Source organism: Oryctolagus cuniculus, chromosome 10 (genome assembly GCF_964237555.1).
Source record: "Oryctolagus cuniculus chromosome 10, mOryCun1.1, whole genome shotgun sequence".
NCBI classification, from domain to species: domain Eukaryota; kingdom Metazoa; phylum Chordata; class Mammalia; order Lagomorpha; family Leporidae; genus Oryctolagus; species Oryctolagus cuniculus.
The window spans coordinates 46596805-46617991 of record NC_091441.1 but is presented as its reverse complement, the minus strand read 5'-3'; the positions used below and the strand labels follow the sequence as shown (position 1 = coordinate 46617991).

Here is a 21187-nt window from a genome sequence, read left to right as displayed (position 1 = left end):
ACATTTATGTAATCTCTTTAATCTATGTTTAACAAGAAAGGTTTAGGTCTACTTTTGTGTATCTCATCAAGTCCTTTCATGGTGGGAATGGCAAAATATACTGCAGTTTCTACCCATTTTGTTGATTTGACTGTTGTTGTGTGTGCTCTTAATTTACTTTCAAAGTCTCTCCTTTAAGTTACCCACTATACTGCAGTGTCGCTTCCCAAACTCATAGACTTAAAAGAGTTTAGGTTTTCTTTTCATCTTATCTTTTTGTAAGTAACCATTGAAGGATATTGAATGGGTAAGGTGAAATGAACTGAAATATACCTTTTTTAAAGACTTATTTTATTCATTTGAAAGACAGAATTACAGAGAGAGATAGAGACAGAGAGAGAGGTTTTCCATCTGCTGGTTCACTCCCTAAATGGTTGCAATGGCTGGAGTTGAGCCGATTCAAGGTCAGGAGCCAGGAGCTTCTTCTGGGTCTCCCACATGGGTGCAGGTGACCAAGGACTTGGGCCATTTTCTTCTGCTTTCCCAGGTGCATTAGCAGGGAGCTGAATTGGAAGTGGAGCAGCTGAGACTCAAACTGGTGCCTATATGGGATGCCGGTGCTTCAGGTCAGGGCTTTAACCTGATGTGCCACAGTGCCAGCCCCATGATACATTCATTTTTTTTTTCATTTTTTAAATTTATTTTTATTTATGAGAAAGACAGTAACAAAGAGAGAGAAGGAAGGAAGGAAGAAAGGAAGAAAAGAGAGAGAGAGAGAGAATGAAAGATCTGTATCTATTAGTTCACCTCTCAAATGCCTGCTACCATGTAGATGGCAGTTACCCAAGTATTTGAGCCATCACTTGTTACCTTGTCAGTGTGTGCATTAGAAGGAAGCTGGATCAGAAGCACAGCAGAAACTTAAATCCAGGCATTCTCACTGCTGCACCACACCAATTTATACATTTTTCAAATCACTTGTGGTTGCAAACAGCAGATGATAAAGGGATATCAGTGATAGTGTTCATAACGTAACGAAGTCAGAACCTCACAGGACTGATGTACAGATTGGCGATGACATGTGAGAAAGAGAGGACTCGAGAACACTCAGCCTGGCATCCAGTGTCTGTGGGTCAGAAGTCTGCAGGTCACACCAGGTTGCCATCGAGGTATTGGCTGGGCCGAATGTTCATCTAGAGACGCAACTGGGAAAGCATTCACTTTCAAGTTCACTCAGATTCTGGGAAGGATGCCTTTTGGCCGTGCAACTGGTGGTCTGCTTTTTGCTAGCTGTTGGCAGAAGGCTGCCTCCAAGTCCTATAGGACTCTAGGGGCTTCTAGAGGTCATTTCAGTTCTTTGTACAAGGGCTTCGTTACTAGGGCCATTACTTCAAGCTAGAGAGAACTTATTTATCCATTCTGCTAAAAATCCCATTACCTTTGCCATATTTAATTACGAGCAAGTCAAGGATCCCAGATCCCACTATATTCCAGGGGAGGAAATTATACCAAAAGCAGAAGTCATTAAAGCTTTGCCCAAACAAACAGGAAACCAGGATAAATATCCACTGACTCCTGTTCTCCTTTGGGTGAGGGTGGGTCCAAGGGAACAGGAGCTCCTCTGACCTTCTGGGCTATATTTACATACAGACTGAGAGACACACCAGCAGGTGCTCAGACAGATACTGGCAACACCCAAAGAGCTGGCAATCACAGCTCTGCTAAGACTGGAGAAAGAAGGTTGTGGCATGGGGCACAAAGGGCTTCTGCTACAGCATCATTTGAGTCTCTCTTATGTAGGATTAAAACAAAGATAAACAGGACTAGAGAAACAGATGAAGAGCAACTTAAAGTTAACAAGTTTTATTCCAGTGAGAGGAAAAAAAATGGTGATTAAGAATTCAGACTGCAAAGCCATAACATCTAACCCAAATACTGATTCTGCCAACCCTAGTGCTGCCACCCTGAGTTAGTTATATACCATCTCTGTGCCTCAGTTTTGCTCACTCATAAAATGGAATATTAATCAACCCTACCTTGTGGGGATGAGAAGAATTAACATATGTGAAGTTTTACAAGAGGATATGTCACAAGAAAACTACTTTATGCAGGATGGCTATTGTTTTTATTAAGCATTTGTTTATTATTTGAAATGATCAGGCAAAATAGATAATTGATAATATAAGATACAGAGCTCTGATTTCATCCTGGATGGTTCTGGTTTGTTAATGTCACCTCAAGGGATTTTTTTTTTATTAACAATATCCCCTTTTCACTCAAAAAAGGTGTTCTGCTTTGGAAGACAAATTATATAATCGCCCTATGTGAGGCATAGGGTTAAAGGTGATGGATAACCTGGGAACCTTAGACTTTGGTGGTGCGAGGCCTGGTGTGAGCAATCCTGAAGATCTCTCAGAGAGTTGGAGAACAACCTGTTCTAATTGCAGCCTTGTTCGTGAGATCAGCTGCATAGTCAGCTGGAAAGTGCTGATTGAGGTGTGTTCTCCCTGGTCCTTCTGTAAATCCTGCCCAAAAAGCATTGAAGCTGTAAGAAAAATACCTATAGGCTCTGTTCTATCTGTGATTCAGTGACCTTCTTCTTATACATTTCCTTTCTAGATACTGGCAATTAGAATATTGACTTGATTCATCTGCCATATAAAAAGTTTCACATCACATGTTATAATTTTTAGCCTTTTTTTCTCTATCTTTGCTGGTTGCTGTTAACAGAATAAAAATGAGAATATGCATTTTTTTTTTAAAAAATGATTCATTGATTTGAAAGGAATAGCTTACAGAGAGAGAGAAGGGGAGAGAGAGAGAGAGCTCTTCCATCCACTGGTTCACTCCCCAAATGGCTGAAGCAGCCAGGGCTGGGCCAGGACAAAACCAGGAGCCTGGAACTTCTTCTAGGTCTCCCACATGGGTGCAGAAGCTCGAGTACTTGGGCCATCTCCTGCTGCTTTCCAAGCACATTAGAAGGTAGCTGGATCAGAAGTGGAATATCTGGGACTCTGATAGGCACCTATATGGGATGCCAGCTTTGCTGTGGATTACTTTACCTGCTATGCCACAACATCGGCCCCTAGATGCACATTTAACACCAATTAAATGCTTATGTGCATCTACTTCTGATATAAAAGAATTACTAAAATAATATAAAGCTGAACAAAAATTAAGTATCAGTAAAGCAACTGGAGGAATTCATTGGCACCATGGAATCCTGAATTTAACTTTATTTCCTGGATTTTTTGGCAAAATACCACTCTTTAAGTTTTAGAGTTATAGCTCTCCTAGTTTGATAGAAGGAAATATGAACATTCAACTATCCTTTTAAACTTTATGTTTAGTATGCAAAGAGGACCATGTATGTGGAATCTTTGCATTCTTCACTTCTTTCGTAGAAACACTGTTTTTTGCCTAAGAACTCTGTATGTTCACCCTCTGCACCTATCAATTCTGACTTTCTAAGCTTCTCCTTTCCCATGAGTTTAGTTGTTGGTTCTAACTGGTCCCTTTTCCATGGGAATACATTTATTTTCTATTTTTAAAATTTCTACTTATTTATTTGAGAGACAGATAGACGGAAAGAGACTTAGATAGACAAACCAGACAGAGTTCCTGTCTGCTAGTTCACTCCCCCAAGCCCCAAAACTGAGAGCCAGGAGCTTAATCTAGGTTTCCCAGGTGTGTGGCAGGGAGCCAATCACTTGAGCCCTCACTGCTGCCTACCAGAATCTGCATTAGCAGGCAGCTGGGATTAGAAGCTGGAGCTGGGTGTCAAACCCAAGTACTCCAAAATGGGGTGTGGGATCTTAAACACGAAGCTAAATGCCTGCCCCTAGCAATAGTTTTTAAGCTTTTAAGTCTTCACTCTTCCCGCATGTTTGTCCCTGTTTCTTTTGTCTCTCTGAAGCTGCTGGCCAAGGTTGACATCCAATGAGCATTAGTAGTCATTGTAACCTACACAGAGCCTTCCTACAACAGTATAGTATTGCTGAACAGCTGCCACCTCCTGGACAGTTACCTGTTTCGTCTTGTCCTGCTCTGCTTTCGGAATATATGCAACATAATTTGCATGCATCTTACTGGTTAGCAGCATATGTGGAAAATTACACTTTATTGAATATTTAGTACGTGGTGCAGGCCTGTGTTCCTGCCTTAAATTATGCCTCCAGTTCACAAGCATGTGGTGAATAGGAATCATGGAAAATGGTTTACATTCTAAAGTATTTAATTGACTGAGATTGTGGCATTTTTAATCAATGTACTTCAACTATTTGGTACCTATTTAGCATCTAGCAGAGTATCTTGTATGAGAGCTAATTTAAAATACGTAGGTTGAATAAAACTCTCTGAAAACTTAGTAAACAGCCGGTGCCGCGGCTCACTAGGCTAATCCTCCACCTTGTGGCGCCAGCACACCGGGTTCTAGTCCCGGTTGGGGCGCCAGATTCTGTCCCGGTTGCCTCTCTTCCAGGTCAGCTCTCTGCTGTGGCCAGGGAGTGCAGTGGAGGATGGCCCAAGTGCTTGGGCCCTGCACCCCATGGGAGACCAGGAGAAGCACCTGGCTCCTGCCTTCGGATCAGCGCGGTGCGCCAGCCGCAGAGCGCTGGCCGTGGCAGCCATTGGAGGGTGAACCAACGGCAAAGGAAGACCTTTCTGTCTCTCTCTCTCACTGTCCACTCTGCCTGTCAAAAAAAAAAAAAAAAGAAAACTTAGTAAACTTAATTGAATTCCCTTGTTCTTACCAATATAGCCTCTGTGAGTCTGATTCCATGCAGGATTTTAGTTTAATAAGCACCACAGGTGATTCTCATGCAGATCGCCTGTGAATCATGCTTTAAAAAAACTAATGCAAACCAATATTTCAGCAATTTCACCCTAACCAAAAGCAATGAATATTCTACTCTGTTTTCTCTCTTAAATCCTAACAAAATAAGTGAAAAGGAGGCATCTAGCAGAAATTCTGCAAGTCAAACCTTTTTACTATGTCCAGGTGTTCTGGATAGGGGAATAAGGGAATACTCACAGAGGCAATAAATGATGACACAAAACAGTCCTTGACCTACCCCATGCACCAGCTACTACTCCATGCTGCAGGGCATCCATGAAAATTTCTTCTTTAGTCTGAACATTAGGTTACACCAAATGACTTTAAAAGTAATGAATATGGCTAAAAGCCATGTCACAGTAAAATTCCTCCATAAAATAATATTTATGCTGTTTGAACATTTCAGTGGCTCCCTTGATTTTGCTGCAGTGGGAGGCTTAGAGACAGATGAGGAGAGATCTTCCTGAAAAGTAAGATTAGATCTCACTTTTAGGATTTCAGTCCTCTACCCAGAAGTACAAAACTAGAGGAGAGGAAATAACAAAGTATACAAATGATCCTCCCAACACACATACAAATGCAAAATTTTAAAAAAGCACACACATGTAGCTGACTTACTCTTTACTAAACTTTCCCATCATTAGCTGGACAGTTCGTCCCTTACACATTAAGGTGCCTGGCTCTGCATGTTATCTTCTCAGCAACACTATCAGCTCATGGTACCATTTAGTTTTTGCCTCCCAGGCTCACTGTTGAACATTTTATTTCCTTTCCTGTAATGTTTAGCTGAAGGTTTACTTCTCTCCCCTTGCACACAGAAATACTGTTGTTTCCTCTGTAGAATATTCACCTTGTCTAGTTCAGGAGGAGTACATGTATCTGTGCCACCCGCCTCGCCTTCTGGATTCGCAATACACTTGCTGATGGAGCAGACACTGTGGCATAGATACTGGCATCCCATACCAGAGTGCCTGACTTGAGTCCCAGCTACTCTGCTTCTGATCCAGCCTCTGATAATGCACCTGGGAAGGTAGCAGATGACAGCCAAAATACTTGGTCTCTCCCACCCATGTTAGAGACCCAGATGAAGTTCCTGACTCCTGGTTTCTGCTTGGCCAACCCCTGCATGTTGCAGCCATTTGGGAAGAGAACTGCAGATGTAAGATTTCTTTCTTTCTCAGTCTCTCTCTCCCCATGTCTGACTCTGACTTTCAAATTAATAAAGCTTAAAAACATACTTCATGAGTTGAGGCCTGACAGACACTTTATAAATAATTAATTTGGATTTAGCAAATACGTAAGAGTTACTTGTTGAATTCTAAGACGTAAGTGCTTCTAAGTTGGTTTTCTTCAGGGAGTTAGAGAGGAGCCCTGGGTAAAGGAGAAAAAAGCAGTACAGTGAACACAGTGACAATAATGATGGTCACAGATGATTTTCAGGGGCCAGTATTGTGGCACAGTGGATTATACTGCTGCTTTCAACTCCAGTATCCCATATTGGAGTGCAGTTCAAGTCCTGCCTATTTCACTTCCTAAATAGCTGCCTGATAATGCACCTGGGAAGACAGTCCAAGTGCTTGGGTCCCTGCTACCTATATATGAGACACAGATGGCGTTCCAGCTCCTGGATTCAACCTGGTCCAGCTCTGCCTGTTCCAGCCATTTGTGGAATGAACCGGGAAATGGAAATTCTTTCTGTCTTGTGATCACTGTGTTTTAGAAAGAGAAAAAGAAAGGAGCAAAGAAAGAAAGGAAAAAGAAGGAAGGAAGGAAGGAAGGAATAAATTATCTTTAAAAAATGATTCTCATATTGGCCAATGAGTTTAAAATTGAGAAAAAATTATTCCTCATCATATCCTGCAGTCTAATCTTGGTCAGGTAGGAACCTAGTACATATGTGAATTCATTCATCCAACATATGGAGTGTCTACCGTTCTACATCATTGTATATAGGGAAAGAAGTAGACTCTTAAGAATTATATTTTACCATGATACAGGGGCCAAAGCAGGTTTATGCAATTATTGGTGATGGGAAGAGCTAAGCACAAACGAAGATATTCAGACATTACCTCTACTGTCTCCTACCTGCACCACCCCAAGGAAGCAGTAGGATGATAAACTTTGCTTTTTTAAAATGCAAATATTTGCTATTCTTTTCATTCATGTTTCTACAGTGAAAAAATAATTAAATGTGTACTCTACATCAATCTACAATGGAGAATTTATGCCAAAGAGAAGGGATATAGTGTGCTATGAATCAAAATACGTAACTTGTGTAATATTTCCTTTTTCTATCTCTGCATGACCTGCCTAACACAATGTGAATTCATCCAAATGTATTGACTGCTAGATTTCTACAGTCATGCACATGTAATCCTCACTGATCTTCATACAAGGAGAAAAGAAACACACACTCACCTACACATGCATGTATACAAACATGTAAGTTCAAATTTTATAGCAATGTGCTTTCGACATACAGATGTCTTCTGGTTAGAGGAGATATCTTAACTAAATCTGTAGGAAAAGTTATGTTTTTAGAAAATGGGAAATGGGCAATGAGTGAGCCAGGGCATTGCAAAAGGAGGGCATCCACCATGGATGAAGCAGATAAAAAATCTGCAGGTACAGGGAGATCAGTATTAGAATGTGATTGTGTGTCCTTTAAAACCATAGAAAGTCCTTAGGTAGGAGAATGCCATAATCTTATCTGTTCTTTTATAGCAATTTGAAGGGCGGAAGTGGGAAGAAATTGGAGGCACAAACACCACTGGAGCTGAGTGTTGCTGAGAGTTTGAATTGGGATACTGGTGTGAAGGGAATGGGGAATAGCAGAGGTAGGGTACACCTGATTCCCATGAATTGGGGGGGGGGGTAGAAGCACAAGTTCACTCAGCAGAGTTCTTTTGCATGATCTGGAATTTTTTTTTTTTTTTTTTGCCTGTATTGAACACTTACCATGTGCCAGGAATCGTGTGACGTGTTTTATAAGCATTAACGCATTAATTACTCACATCCGCCATGTCTTGACCTGCAGTGGAATATGTAGGAGGGAAGACAAGATGATTCATCATGTACTTGCTCATTATATGCCCAGTGCCCAGCCTTTGTACTCTGTTAAGAAGGTAATACAAGACTGCCCTGGGAAGGCATTAAATGTAGTATGAATGAATTATTTTGTGACTGAGGTTTTGTTTAAACTTTTCAGGAAGTTTGGTGCATATCAGCAACAAACAGGATATACTATGCAAAGAAGAGAGAAGAATCAAGTATTCTCAGTTTCAAGCCTAAGTAATTAACAAGGAGAGAACCACCTACACAGGAAACTCAATAGGATGTGAGTAGACGTGGTAGCACAGTAAGTTTAACTTTTACACAGTAAGTTTAAAGTGTTAGATGGTTAAAAGAGTTCTCACAGAAGAGCTGAATAAGAGCTCTTGGTCAATGTATACCTCATGCAACCTTTCTGGGCTTCCATTATTTAAAGGGTTCTAAGCACTTAGGAAGAACAGCATATTATTCTCAGGATGTTACCACATGGAGTGACCAGAGCAATGTCGGCCTCAAGATTTTACACTGGAGCCCAGGGAAAGAGATTAAGACAGAGACAAAAGGAGAAGTCTAGTCAAACTCAAAACGATTACAATCAAGATTGATGGAGCTGGCCCTCTTCCAGGTAAAATTAATATGACCATGTGTCAAAAAGTTCATAGAAAATTGAATTAAAAGATACATTTATTTCAGTGCAAAAATATCTTGGAATACAAGCATAATATATTCATAAAACATATTTCCATGAATTTTTTAATGTCCACTTCTATGTCTGATTAGGAGTTTTAACTGGCTTTTTAGAGAAGTCTCGATATTCACACTGATTGATGGGCCTTGAATGAGTAAGCTTCCTGAATACCAACAATGACAGACCTGGAAACTATTAGGACATTCCCCAAAGGGTGTGGCAGGAAAAAGACTGGTCAAGTTTCTGGGAGAGATGGACAGAAACATCATGGAAAGATGTCAGCTGCAGAGTGAAACCAAATCCATGAGGATTCCCAACCGAGACAGTCTCCTCCCCGAACAATACTAACAGTCAAGATACAGTGAGTGCTACTTCTGTACTGACACTTCTCATGAATTAATTGTTTTAAAGATTTATTTATTTATTTGAAAGGCAGAGTTACAGAGAGGAAGAGGCAGAGAGAGAGAGAGAGAGAGAGAGAGAGAGAAAATCTTCCATCCACTGGTTCACACCCCAATTGGCAGCAAAGGCTGGAGCTGGGCCGATCTGAAGCCAGGAGACAGGAGCCAGGAGCTTCTGTGCTCCCATGTGGGTGCAGGGACCCAAGGACTTGGGCCATCTTCTATTGTTTTTCCAGGCCATAGCAGAGCTGGAAATGGAGCAGCTGGGACTCGAACTGGCGCCGATATGGGACGCTGGCACTGCAGACATTTGCTTTACCTGCTACACCACAGCGCTGGCCCCATGAATTAACTCTGTAAAAATGATTTATTTATTTGAAAGGCAGAGTGACAAAGAAAGGGAGAGACAGAGAGAAAAAGAACTTCAATGCCACAATAGCAGGGTTTCGGCCAGGCTAAAATGAGGAGTCAGGAACTTCATCTAGGTTTCCTATGTGGATGGAAAGTAACCCAAGTACTTGTCCCATCATCTGCTGCTCTCCAGGCACATTAACAGGAAGCAGGGTCAGCAATGGAGAAGCTGGTATGCTGGCCACTCTGATATGAGATGCAGGCATCCCAAGCAATGGTGGAACCTGCTGTCACCCCGAATCAACTCTTTCAATTTCAAGAACAGTTCAGTCAAGCAGAGTCCTCCCCTCTCCTCAATACAAAAAAGGAAATTAGGCAGAGAAAGCTTAAGTGACTTCTCAAATCCCACAGCTAGTAAGGGGAGAGCTGAGATATGTACCAGGACATCTTACTCTGGAATCTTTGCCCTTAAAGTTACTATGGCAAATACCAAAAAGCCATAGAGTCCTAGGCAAGGGATCGCTAGTGTCTGCAGGACAGCTGGGTGAACGGTTGCAGAAAGGCTTGAGGGAGTCATCTTACACATACGTAAGTAGAGATTCTGCTTTCCATCCGATCTGAACCTATTACTTTCACGGTATTTCAAACTAGGCAGTCACTCAGCTAAGAGGTAGTACAGCAATCTTCACACTGTCCATTCTGAACAACTGGCTCTATAAGAACCAGTCAGCAGGTGATCTTTGGGAAGAGACATACTGTCAACTGACAAATGTTCCAAGGCCAAAGAAAAAATTATTTTCAGTATCTGATTTTCTTAATTTATCTTTTTAACATGAAAGAGGCTGCAGATGTAACTTATTTAAAATTAGCTGTTATTATTAGGAATGCCTTTAAGGGGGACCACTCTGCATGACTCTCATGTTACAAACCAGTTTTTAATCAAACATCTTACAACCAGCCTCAGAAAGGAGTTCCAATATCAGCCCCCATTTGAAGATGACAAAAACAGACATGGAAAAAGTACACAGTTTAACCAATATGCCATAGCATCGCAGTTGTTAGAACATTTACATAAATGCAGCGGTAACAACACACCAAAGATAGTTGCAAATCAAATTCCAAATTCTTAAAAAAAAAATGTCCCAGGATTCCAGAAAAGGATTTGCTTCTCTAAATAAGAAAAACACAATCCCTTAAACTTACACCAGAGCCATTATTAACAAATTCACACTAATTTTAAAAAACTACTTAACTTACTTTGTCATAGTAAAATATAAGAATCTTCATAATTTATTAAAACTTTGGGAAATTATATTTTAGACTCAGCAGTAATGTAGTATTGAAAAGATAAGCAGGTTATCAAATAATTATCCAATGTTAACTCTGAAAATTAATTGTTATAAGCCAACCTTCTAAATTAAAGACAGCCACATTATTAACAATCAGAAATACTAGAACAACTTTTAAACGGTCCATATCATTAGTTTACAGAGAAATTCACTCACTGATATAAGCCATGATAGCTCACCTAAAATTTGGTTGGCTGCTAATTTAGTTTTTAAAAACTTAAATATTTGGCCCATTTTTATATTTGTTAAAAACAATTTTAAAATATTTTTCAAAGTAACTTTACAAACACATAGATATGAGTAGGCATCTCATCTATGAAGTTATAAAACATGTACCCTATATAGCTTTCAACTGTATTTCAAAGCTTATTTCAAAACCATCACTATTTTGCATTTGTGAACTATATCCTTGCATGAAATATACAAACTGTAAATGTGCTATCGTTACTACATACCAGTTCTAATTAAGCCATTGTTTTGGTAATATACAATGCTGCATCTAATAAAGTATGACATCATTCTATAATTTCGCTACAAAATTAAAGATTCTTTGTTGAGGAACAAAAGAGCAATCACCAAGATATTCACAACAATAAAGTTAACAGTACATTGCTTTTTTTTTTTTAAAGGATGTGCTAAAAATAACCTCCCAAAAAAGAATAATTCACTTCAAAAGAGAAAATAATAAAGTAGACAGCCCTTAAAAATACTTGAGTTTCCCAACTTAAGTATAAAATTTAAAGACATAGAAAAGAGAAATAAAGAGAATAGGAAGAGAAAGATGGAGAGAGACCATCTGGCATTTTAAAGACAAAAATTTTGCAAGAATAAAAATACATTCTGAAAGCATTTTTGAGACTTAAATTTCACTGACCAAGTAGGTAATCGAGTAAGTGTAGATTCAGTGTAGGATTTTACATAGACTAAAACCTAAAACTAAACTACACCACAAAGGAATTGCAATAACAGTCGATGACTAGGTAGAAATCCCTCTTTGCATCATGAAGAGAGGTTATTACAAGATAAAGGAATGGCAATAATGCAAACTTTAGAATATATAAGAAAATAGTTTCCAAACACAATTAGCTAACAATCTTCTATTGAGTTATACTTCAAGTAGTCTATAACATAGACATGAGTCAATTGCACTTCATTGCACTCTAAATTTGCTATTGTCATTATACCCAAATGTAAACAATAATGCAGACTTCACTAATTTTTCTAGTTGTAGCACTCCTTGATGAAAACAATTAAAGGCCTGGTAAAAACTGAAAGATGAATATACTTCTTTATAAAGTCTCTGTAAATGCACTTGGCCAAAGAGATTCTATCAGAATAAAAGGAGAAAAGTCCCAAAGATAACATCTTCTACTTTTGAAAAAGTCCTTGTTTGTAACTAAAATAAAAACAACAACAATGTAATATTGTTACTTGGCTTTTGTAGACTTTCTAGAACACATTCATCTCTTTATGCATGTTTCTGCTAGTGTCCTAAATTTGGGCTCCAAATGATCCAAAAACTCAAGCCCATCTTCTTCTTGTCGTTCACTGCAACAACCAATAGAACCCGCTGTGGACCCTCTTCCCTCGTAGGTATACGTGAGGACATAGTCTTCACCACGCTTCTGAGCATCCTCCTGATTACACAGATGTACTTTCTGCCAAGGGAAGAAACACCACAGAGTTTATTATTATTATTTTAAACACCATAACTTACTAACATAGAAATAATGGCTTTGATTTACCTTTCATTGTTTAATTTTTAATCAGAGTGTGTCCTCTAATGGATTCCTATATATAAAAAATGCACATGATTGGTCTGTATCATAAATCACACTATAAATTCAGTCTATCGCATGTTCAAAAATTCATACTTGTGTATAATTCACAATCATACAAGTGTTCACTTTAAGTGATCATTACTTTCCAGAAATGCATCCACTGAACTGAACCCTGCATTAACATGGGTTCTGATCTTTCCAGGTAGGATCAGACTGTGTACACGGCTGGGGTCTGCCCCACACTTTTGGTTTCTCACTCACGAGTTTTCAGATGAGAAATATTATCACAAAGTCATGAAGGAATGATTTAAATGTCATCACACCTTATTTCAGTATGAGTACTAAGGAAATATATGGAAAAGTAAATAACCACTTAAATATGAACATAACTAAATCAAAATAAAGGAGAAATAACTTTTCAATCACTATGTTAAAAACTACTTGAAAATAAAGGATTAAATATATCCTACATTGTAATCACTCATAAAGTTTAAAGCAAATAAAAAGAGATTGGTGGGACACTGGGGGCAACTCACTTCACTGAGTCGGGGCTGAGTGAAGCTGTGCCACTCCGAGTAGGTGTATCTGCAGTTGTCCATCTCCACGTGTCCTCCCCTGGAGGAATCCAGGGTGTGGTGATGCCCGGCCCCCCGGTAGGAGTCCAAGGTCTGCTGTCCTTTCACCATCTCAATGGTCTCCTGCCCTCCACTTCTGACTCCTGATCCCACGGCGCCACTAACTCCCTGAGCAGAAGTGCCCACGGCATGGGTTGTGAAGCCATTTGTGGAATACTGAAATGAAAAGAGTTTGGATGAGGAAACAGGGAACAAAACATTATGAAAAAGAACAGCATCATTCTGATGATGCCAAGATTGTGTGTGTGTGTGTGTGTGTGTGCGCGTTAGAAGGTAAACTTTCAGAAGCTGGAAAACAAATCTGTCTTGTCAATGCTGAGTATCTAACCACCACAACCCCAGTATTTAATATAGCATCTGACACAAAAAAATACAAAATGCAGAAGTCAAGTGATTGGTATCTGGAGAGAAGTTAGAAAGCTTGATAAACTGTACTTCTTTAAAAGCTTCTTAAAATCCAGTGCAACTTCAGTTGTTACATCCTTCTAGCATCTCACACTTCAAAATTAGCACTTACTGTCTCACATATATTTATCCTGCTCAGTTAAAACTCATTAACCATTATTGTCTGGAGCAGAAACAGAAATCATGAATGGCTAGTTCAGTTCTCCTTCAACTCAAATAAAAAGAATAGAAACAAAGTTGCCATGAAAATCTTAGCTAGAATAACAAATCCTTGCAAGCTGAATAAATGGAAGTTACACAAGGAAAATAGGAAGAGACTGAAACTGATTTGATAGGTTGTGTTTTTGGAAACAATAGCACAGTTCAAGTTTTGTTTTGCCAAACTCTTCCTAGGCACAGTCATGCCATGGTTTACTAAACTTGTCCTGCCCTAAACATCCATGACACTTTATAGGGAACTGACCTGCTCCTCTGCCACATACTGGGCTAGAAAACAAAGGCAGAGCAACGCAGCCACTGCTGGAGTTGCTTTTCTAGATAGTCAGCCTCAGGCTTTCTCTAACCCACATCACAGCCAGAAAGAGCCCATTAAAGTTTTTCCCACAATGATCAAAGCTGGTGGTGATTTTATTGCTGTTACTGGAAAAAATTTTTAACGATTATGCTGGTGATCTGTGACTAATTAAATGCAACATTTTACAGCACAAACAGCAGTTTAAATATATGTGAAAGAACAGGCTTAAAGTCAAAATCATGAAACAGCTGAAGTAGAACATAATAAGGACACACTAAACAATTTTCACTATTAAGTAGCTCTCAGTGCTACTTAATACCCTATATCACAAAGGGAATCAAAGTAATTTTATCACTTGCCTGAGACTGATGACATTTTATGGTAAATTACCTGATATCAGAAATAACTTTGCAAAGAAAAGGTAATTTTCAAAGAAATAAAGAAATATACAATAAAGGCTAATACATCCTCTGTTATTTTATTTAATTTTTTAAAGATTTTATTTATTTATTTGAGATGCAGAGTTACAGACAGAAAGAGGGAAAGACAGAGAGGAAAGTCTTCCATCTGCTGGTTCAAAGCCTTAATGGCTGCAACGGCCCAAAGCTAGGCCTATCTGCAGGCAGGGACCAAGAGCTTCTTCCAGGTCTACCACATGGGTGCAGGGGTCTAAGCACTTGGGCCACTTTCCACTGCTTTCCCAGACAGAGAGCTGGATTGGAAGAGGAGCAACCGAGACTTGAACTGGCACCCATATTGGATGCAAGCACCTCTGATGTAGGCTTAGCCTACTAGGCCACAGTTCCAGCCCTTTTATTTTATTTTATTCCAGTTTAGTTTATTATTTTGAAAGGCAGAGAGACAGAGCCAGAGAATGAGAACTCTCATTCAGTTGTTCACTCCCTAAATTTTCTTCAATGGTCTTGGCTGGGTCAGGTCAAAGCCAGAAGCCAAGGATCAATCCAGTTCTCCTACTTGGCTGGCAGAGGTCCAACGACATAAGCCAAAACTTGCTACATCCCAGGAAATAGATTAGCAGGAAGCTGTTACTGAGGGTGGAGCTGGAACTCAAGCTCAGTACTCGGATATGAGTAGTGAGCACCTTTTTTTTTTTATTTTTTTTTTTTATTTTTTGACAGGCAGAGTGGACAGTGAGAGAGAGAGACAGAGAGAAAGGTCTTCCTTTGCCGTTGGTTCACCCTCCAATGGCCGCCGCGGCCGGCGCGCTGCAGCCGGCGCACCGCGCTGATCCGATGGCAGGAGCCAGGAGCCAGGTGCTTTTCCTGGTCTCCCATGGGGTGCAGGGCCCAAGCACCTGGGCCATCCTCCACTGCACTCCCGGGCCACAGCAGAGAGCTGGCCTGGAAGAGGGGCAACCGGGACAGAATCCGGCGCCCCAACTGGGACTAGAACCCAGTGTGCCGGCGCCGCTAGGTAGAGGATTAGCCTATTGAGCCGCGGCGCCAGCCCTAGTAATGAGCACCTTAACCACTGGGCCACATGCCCACTCCCTTCTGTGTTATTTTAAAGACTACTTACCACCACTTTGTCATCTCCAGGGGCTTCAGTGTTTGATACGATTAGGTTCTGCTGGGTTAAATCATCAGGTAGTACTTTTGGTTGCTTGGTTGCCACAGAAGCCCCACAAACTAATGTAAATAGGACACCTGGAGGAAGAAGACAGTTCCTTAAGTTTATCATAAAATAATTTAAAGTATGAATTGATAACATTACACAAATAATCATAAATTATAAATTAATAAATTAAATAAATAAATTAAATCATAATGGCTTTGTAGAGCACACAAATATAATTGCATGCATCAAGGCAGTATACAACAGAAAACATTGCCCTAAACAACTATGTCACAAATACATGCTGCTTGCTGCATTGAACTTTCTGTGCTGAGACGACCCTAGAACTATACATAAAAGCACCTAAACTATAAAAATTAACCATATTTGCATGTTAAATAGAAATACGGAAGTACAAATAAATCAATTCAAAATAACAGTGCTGATTCTTAGAATGTGTCTTGAAAATTACTTTAAAGACTTTATTTGAATTCAAGAAATGACTTACAAAATAGCAATGCTATGCCCAGCAATATTGCAAGGATGGCCCACTTTCCAAGTTTTACTTCCCCATTGCCAGTCCTTGCACCTGTGCGAAGTGTGCAATCATTTTCAGTAATGCAGTCACATAGCAAAACATTCAATGAAGTGACTTGAGACAGGCCCAGTCTATCTGTAACTCTAATGGGTACTACATATGGCCCAAATGGAGGATCATTCTGATAGGAAAGCCGCACTGCTGTGTCTGAAAGAAAATAAAAGCAGGCATTACACAGTGAAATTAGCTTCTCCTGAAAATAAATAACTGTTGGGTAGTTATCAACCTTCTCTACAACTGGACATTCCTGATGGGTTGGCACGATCACTAGTAGAAGGCAAATGCAAACTGACTGAGCAGGTCTCATCCACAGCTGTTGCAAATACATTGCACCCTGAAGTTTGTATATGCTGCCCCTTATATGGAGGTGTTTGTTCTCTTGTAAACATATATTTTATCTGTCCATAATTAAATCCTTCCTATTATAATCAGTAACTTTTAAAATTATTTGCCTATACATTAAAATATTTATTAAAATAGTCAATGTAGTTCCTTTTATATAATACTCATCAGAGAACAATAATTCTTTATGTTTTCCAATGCTTAAGAAACAAAAATAGTTGCATTGTCAAAGACTGATTCTGACAATGTGGAAGACGCCTGGACTTGCCCATACTGGCAGGTCTTGGGTCATGCTGCCCTAAGGGACACTGGACCCAGTGCATATTTTTTTTTCTCTTATGATGCATTTTTCTGATCAAGGACAGAAAATATCCAGACCAAAAGCCAACGCAATGTTAGGTTTAAAACCAGCGATATTAATGGTACTCTGCATGCAGATGCCACATATTAGAGAACAACCCTCTCTCACTTACCTACCTGGTGTGACACTCTCAATTTTTTGTATAACTCTGAATATACAAGTGAATTCCTGGACAAAGTAATCACTGAATTCATTCCATTTAAAGAGAAAACATGGTTAACCTGTTAAGTGTACTGTGTAAGAAATAATAATAATGAGACTAACAAACCAAAAACTTATGATTCATAATGTGTCATGGTCTATTTCATTATCTCACTTACTCTCCTCCCCCAAGAGACTCCATTTTACACATCAGTAAATTGATGTTCAAAGAGAAAAACCAGTATGGTCAGATTTGCATAACCAGTAAATGGTAGAGCCAGTGTTTAAGGCTGAGCCTATCTGACTTCAAAGTCTCTTGAAGCTAAATTCTTTTTTACTTGTTTCCCAAACTCTTGAATGATTAAACAGAACAATAAATCTTTTAAAATTAAATTTGTGACCAACATCTTAGTGCCACAGTTTTATTTTCCTAAGTAAGGCTATTAAAAAGAAATTACCACCCCCTGTCAATATTACTTAAAAAGAAATGATATTATGACACAAAATAGTAGCAAGGGCAAACATGTAAGAATAAGATTTGTATTTCTCAAGAAAGATCAATTAATCACACATATACACACAGTCATTAAAAACCCAGTTAAAGTCTTGTATATTCACAAAGCAGATTCAAGCCACAGTACTTCTTTTTCTGCCTAAAGGCCCTTGTTTTTCTTTCCCCATCCCATGCTCCCTTTCACAACCTCTCTTTTCTAATGTGTCACAATAGGACATGGAGGCAGATTCACTGAATCAGAGGATTGAAAAACATACAAGGGCGTTGAAAAGCGCTCTAGTCATGAAAACTGGTACTAGGCCTTGATGGTCCATGGGTAGTGTGAGCAGGAGGTGGAGAACGCTCCTCGAGTCAAGAGCTGTAGGGAGTGATGCAGTGATGGTGATGGAGAGAGGTCACCTTCACTTTTCACTACTGTCATCACCGTGCATCCTCTTGAGCGAAAGTCAAAAGTTCAGACTGGGAACCAAGCTGGGGGAGAACCCCAAAGAAACTATCACAGGCACGAAATGGTCAGAAGTTAACACTGTGGCAAGGAGGACGACATGGCAGACACTGGGGTATACACGAGATTCCCACCCCAGGAAAGAATTTCTTGTCCCAGCTGTTTGGGAGGCTCTCTGCAGTTTTAGTGGTTATGCTTTTTTGCCCTTATTCATGTTCCTGGGGGCTGCTGCAACCATGAACTGAAATGAGATGAGATAAAATAAGGGGACCAACCAACAGGGAACTACTTTCAAAGGTCATTTAGCTCAGATTCCATGCTCAGCAGAGACTGTCACTGGTCTGCACTTGTCCAATCCCTTCTAATCTTTTCATAGCTATTGATCCCAAGTAAATTCCTTAATAATATTTGCTTAAGATATTCTGTCCCGGGGCTGGCGCTGTGGCACAGTGGATTGAGGCCCTGGCCTGGAGCGCTGGCATCCCATGTGGGCGCTGGTTAAGAGTTTCGGCTGCTCCACTTCCCACCCAGCTCTCTGCTATGGCCTGGGAAAGTAGAAGATGGTCCAAGTCGTTGGGCCCCTGCACCTGCATGGGAGACTGGGAAGAAGCTCCTGGCTCCTGGCTTCAGATAGGTGCAGCTCTGACCATTGCAGCCACTTGGGGAGTGAAACATTGGATGGAAGACCTCCCTCTCTCTCTCTCTGCCTCTCCTTCTCTCACTGTGTAACTCTGACTTTCAAAAAAAAAAAAAAAAAAAAAAAAAAAAAAAAAGATATTCTGTCCCAGGGCCAGTGCTGTGGCATGTAGAAGGTAAAGCCATCACCTATGATGCCAGCATCCCATATGGGCACTGGTTTGAGTCACAGCTGCTCCTTTTCCGATCCAGCTGCCTGCTAAAATGCCCAGGAATGCAGCAGTGGATGGCCCAAGTGCTTGAGCCCTTGCATCCACATGGGAGGCCTGGAAGAAGCTCCTCACTCCTGGCTATGGATTGGCCCAACTCAGGCCTTTGTGGCCATTTGGGGAGGGAACCAGCAGATGAAAGATCTCTCGCTATGTGTCTCCTCTTCTCCCCTCTCTCTCTCTGTATCTATGCTTTTCAAATAAATAAAATAATCTTAAATAAAAAAAAGAGTCCAACAACACAGGCAATAAAGGCAAAAATAGATATCAATTTTAGAAGCTTCTACACAACAAAGGAAAAAAAAATAAAGAGGCAAGAAAACAAAAAAAGATATTCTGTTCAGAGCCTTCTCCCTTGGGGAAGTAATCATGACAAATGGAAATTCCCTATGATCTATGAAACTATTAACATGGAAAGAATCTATGTAAGTGGAAGGCTGGAAGTGATCACATTAGATCTAGTCCACGAGAGTATGTGTGTTCAGAGTGGGAATCAGAATCCACTAAATGCCTTTAGGAAGCCTGGCTCACGATTGGTGACGGAGCCTACGGAGGCCAACGGCTCACAACACCAAAACTGAGAAATGTGTGTCCTTTTATGGATGATTCCTACAGTGACCTAGTCTTCTACTACATCAAGAACAAAATATTTTTCGGCATCCTGATGTTGAAGAGGACAAAGCGATATCTAAAAATGCACACCATTAATTTTTGCCAGTCTCCACATTCTCTGTACTTCTGAATCAGAACTTGCCAGACTGAAGTCAAAGGGCGGGCCGTTTATGGGCTCATCAGGATCAACAGCAACGATCTCTGCAGAGGACATGGTGGTTTTGCAGATCGTCACTGTCCTTCTAGGTATGAACGGGCCATTATCATTCACATCTTCAAGAATAATTCCCAAAGTCCCAGTACATGTTCTTCCGCCTAAGAAAATCAGGGTGAAAAATACATTTTTTATGTTTTGCGTTTTCTCCAGAAAGCATTCATTAAAAAACCTTAACATATTTACCAATGCCTGTAAGCTACAGTAACAAGCACAATCAGAAGTTATGTTCTTAGAGAATGTTAAATGAAAAATATTACTTTCAAAGGGGTTTTAAAGACAATAACTGTTATTTAGATGTGCTTATTCAATAAATCGCAGTAATAAATATGGAAGATATTAAGGAATTTTGACTGATTTTTAAGAAATAACAAGAGTCTGGTGTATTAAAAAAGAGATATCCCAGGAGGTGCATGTTGCACACAAGCGTGACTGGGAGACAGTGAAGGGGAAGGCAGAAAGGTGCCGACTGACGGTGGAGAGAAGGGGTAGTTTTTAAAAGCCAGACTTATATCCTTAATGTGCCCAAGGCTTTGCAGCCAGGAAACTGACTAGTAAAAGACACCTATTAGGAAGATTAGAAAAGGTACATAGAAAAGTTCAAAGGGTGGGAGACTGCAAAAGTAAAAAAAAAAAAAGTCACTTGCAAACTAAAATAATCACTGTGGGTATGGTCTAAGTAATTCATCTATCTATACAATTAATAAAAACTTACTGGATAACTACTCTATATGAAGCACTGCACTGCAAGATCTGAATCATTCAAAGACAAAACAGCCACGGATCCAGGCCACAACGTAATGCAGTTTTGAAGGCTGATTCTGAACAAAATCCAAAAATTCTGTCCCTGAATTGTTTTTTCCTTCCTGCTTAATAAGGAGATGTGGGACATTAGACGTAGGGAAGAGGAGGAAAACCTGTGTCACTTCCCAGGTCTATGACTTATGTGAAGCTGCCAACCCAGGGAAGCTGAAAGACCAGGCACAGTCCTGAAGTCACCACCTGGATTAGGGCATTTGTGCCACAGGGCTTGGACCTGTGATAGCGCATTGTCATTATGGATCAGGAGCACAGGACACCAGCTGGTTCTGAACCACTGGCCACAGAGAAGGAACAGTGAGATGGGATACAGTGTGGGGACCAACGTTAACGGCACTGCAGGTAACATCGCCATCTGCAGTGCCAGCAGCTGCTATCAAAATGCCCTTTCCAGGCCCAGTTTGAGTTCCAGCTACTCCATATTTCCAATCCACTTTCCTGGTAATGTATCTGAGAAGGCAGCAGATGATGGCCAAAGTACTTTGGACTCTGTCACCCATGTGGGAGGCCAAGATGGAGCTCCTGGCTTCGGCTTTGGCCTGGCCCTGACCCAGCCGTTGCAGCTAGTGGGAAGAGTGAACCAGTGGATAGAAAATCTTTCTATCTGTATACATGTGTTTATCTTTCCATTTCTCTGTCACTGCCTCGCAAATAAATAAATATCTTTATTTTA

General features: G+C 40.2%; 1 protein-coding gene across 2 annotated transcripts in view; it reads right to left on the bottom strand.

The window, feature by feature from the left end:
* Positions 1-10096: 10096 nt before the first annotated feature.
* DSC2 (desmocollin 2) overlaps positions 10097-21187 on the bottom strand; it is a 42705-nt gene continuing 31614 nt past the window's right edge. Inside the window, exons 12-17 of one of the 2 annotated variants that reach the window (XM_051851318.2) lie at positions 19572-19796; positions 16072-16308; positions 15528-15655; positions 12971-13225; positions 12399-12444; positions 10097-12311 (exon numbers count right to left, since the gene is read on the bottom strand). In XM_051851318.2, the coding sequence (XP_051707278.1) occupies positions 12409-12444; positions 12971-13225; positions 15528-15655; positions 16072-16308; positions 19572-19796 (881 nt within the window). In that variant the 3' untranslated portion in view covers positions 10097-12311; positions 12399-12408. The remainder of the gene's footprint in view (positions 12312-12398; positions 12445-12970; positions 13226-15527; positions 15656-16071; positions 16309-19571; positions 19797-21187) is intronic. The other variant, XM_008261173.4, reaches the window with a different exon arrangement.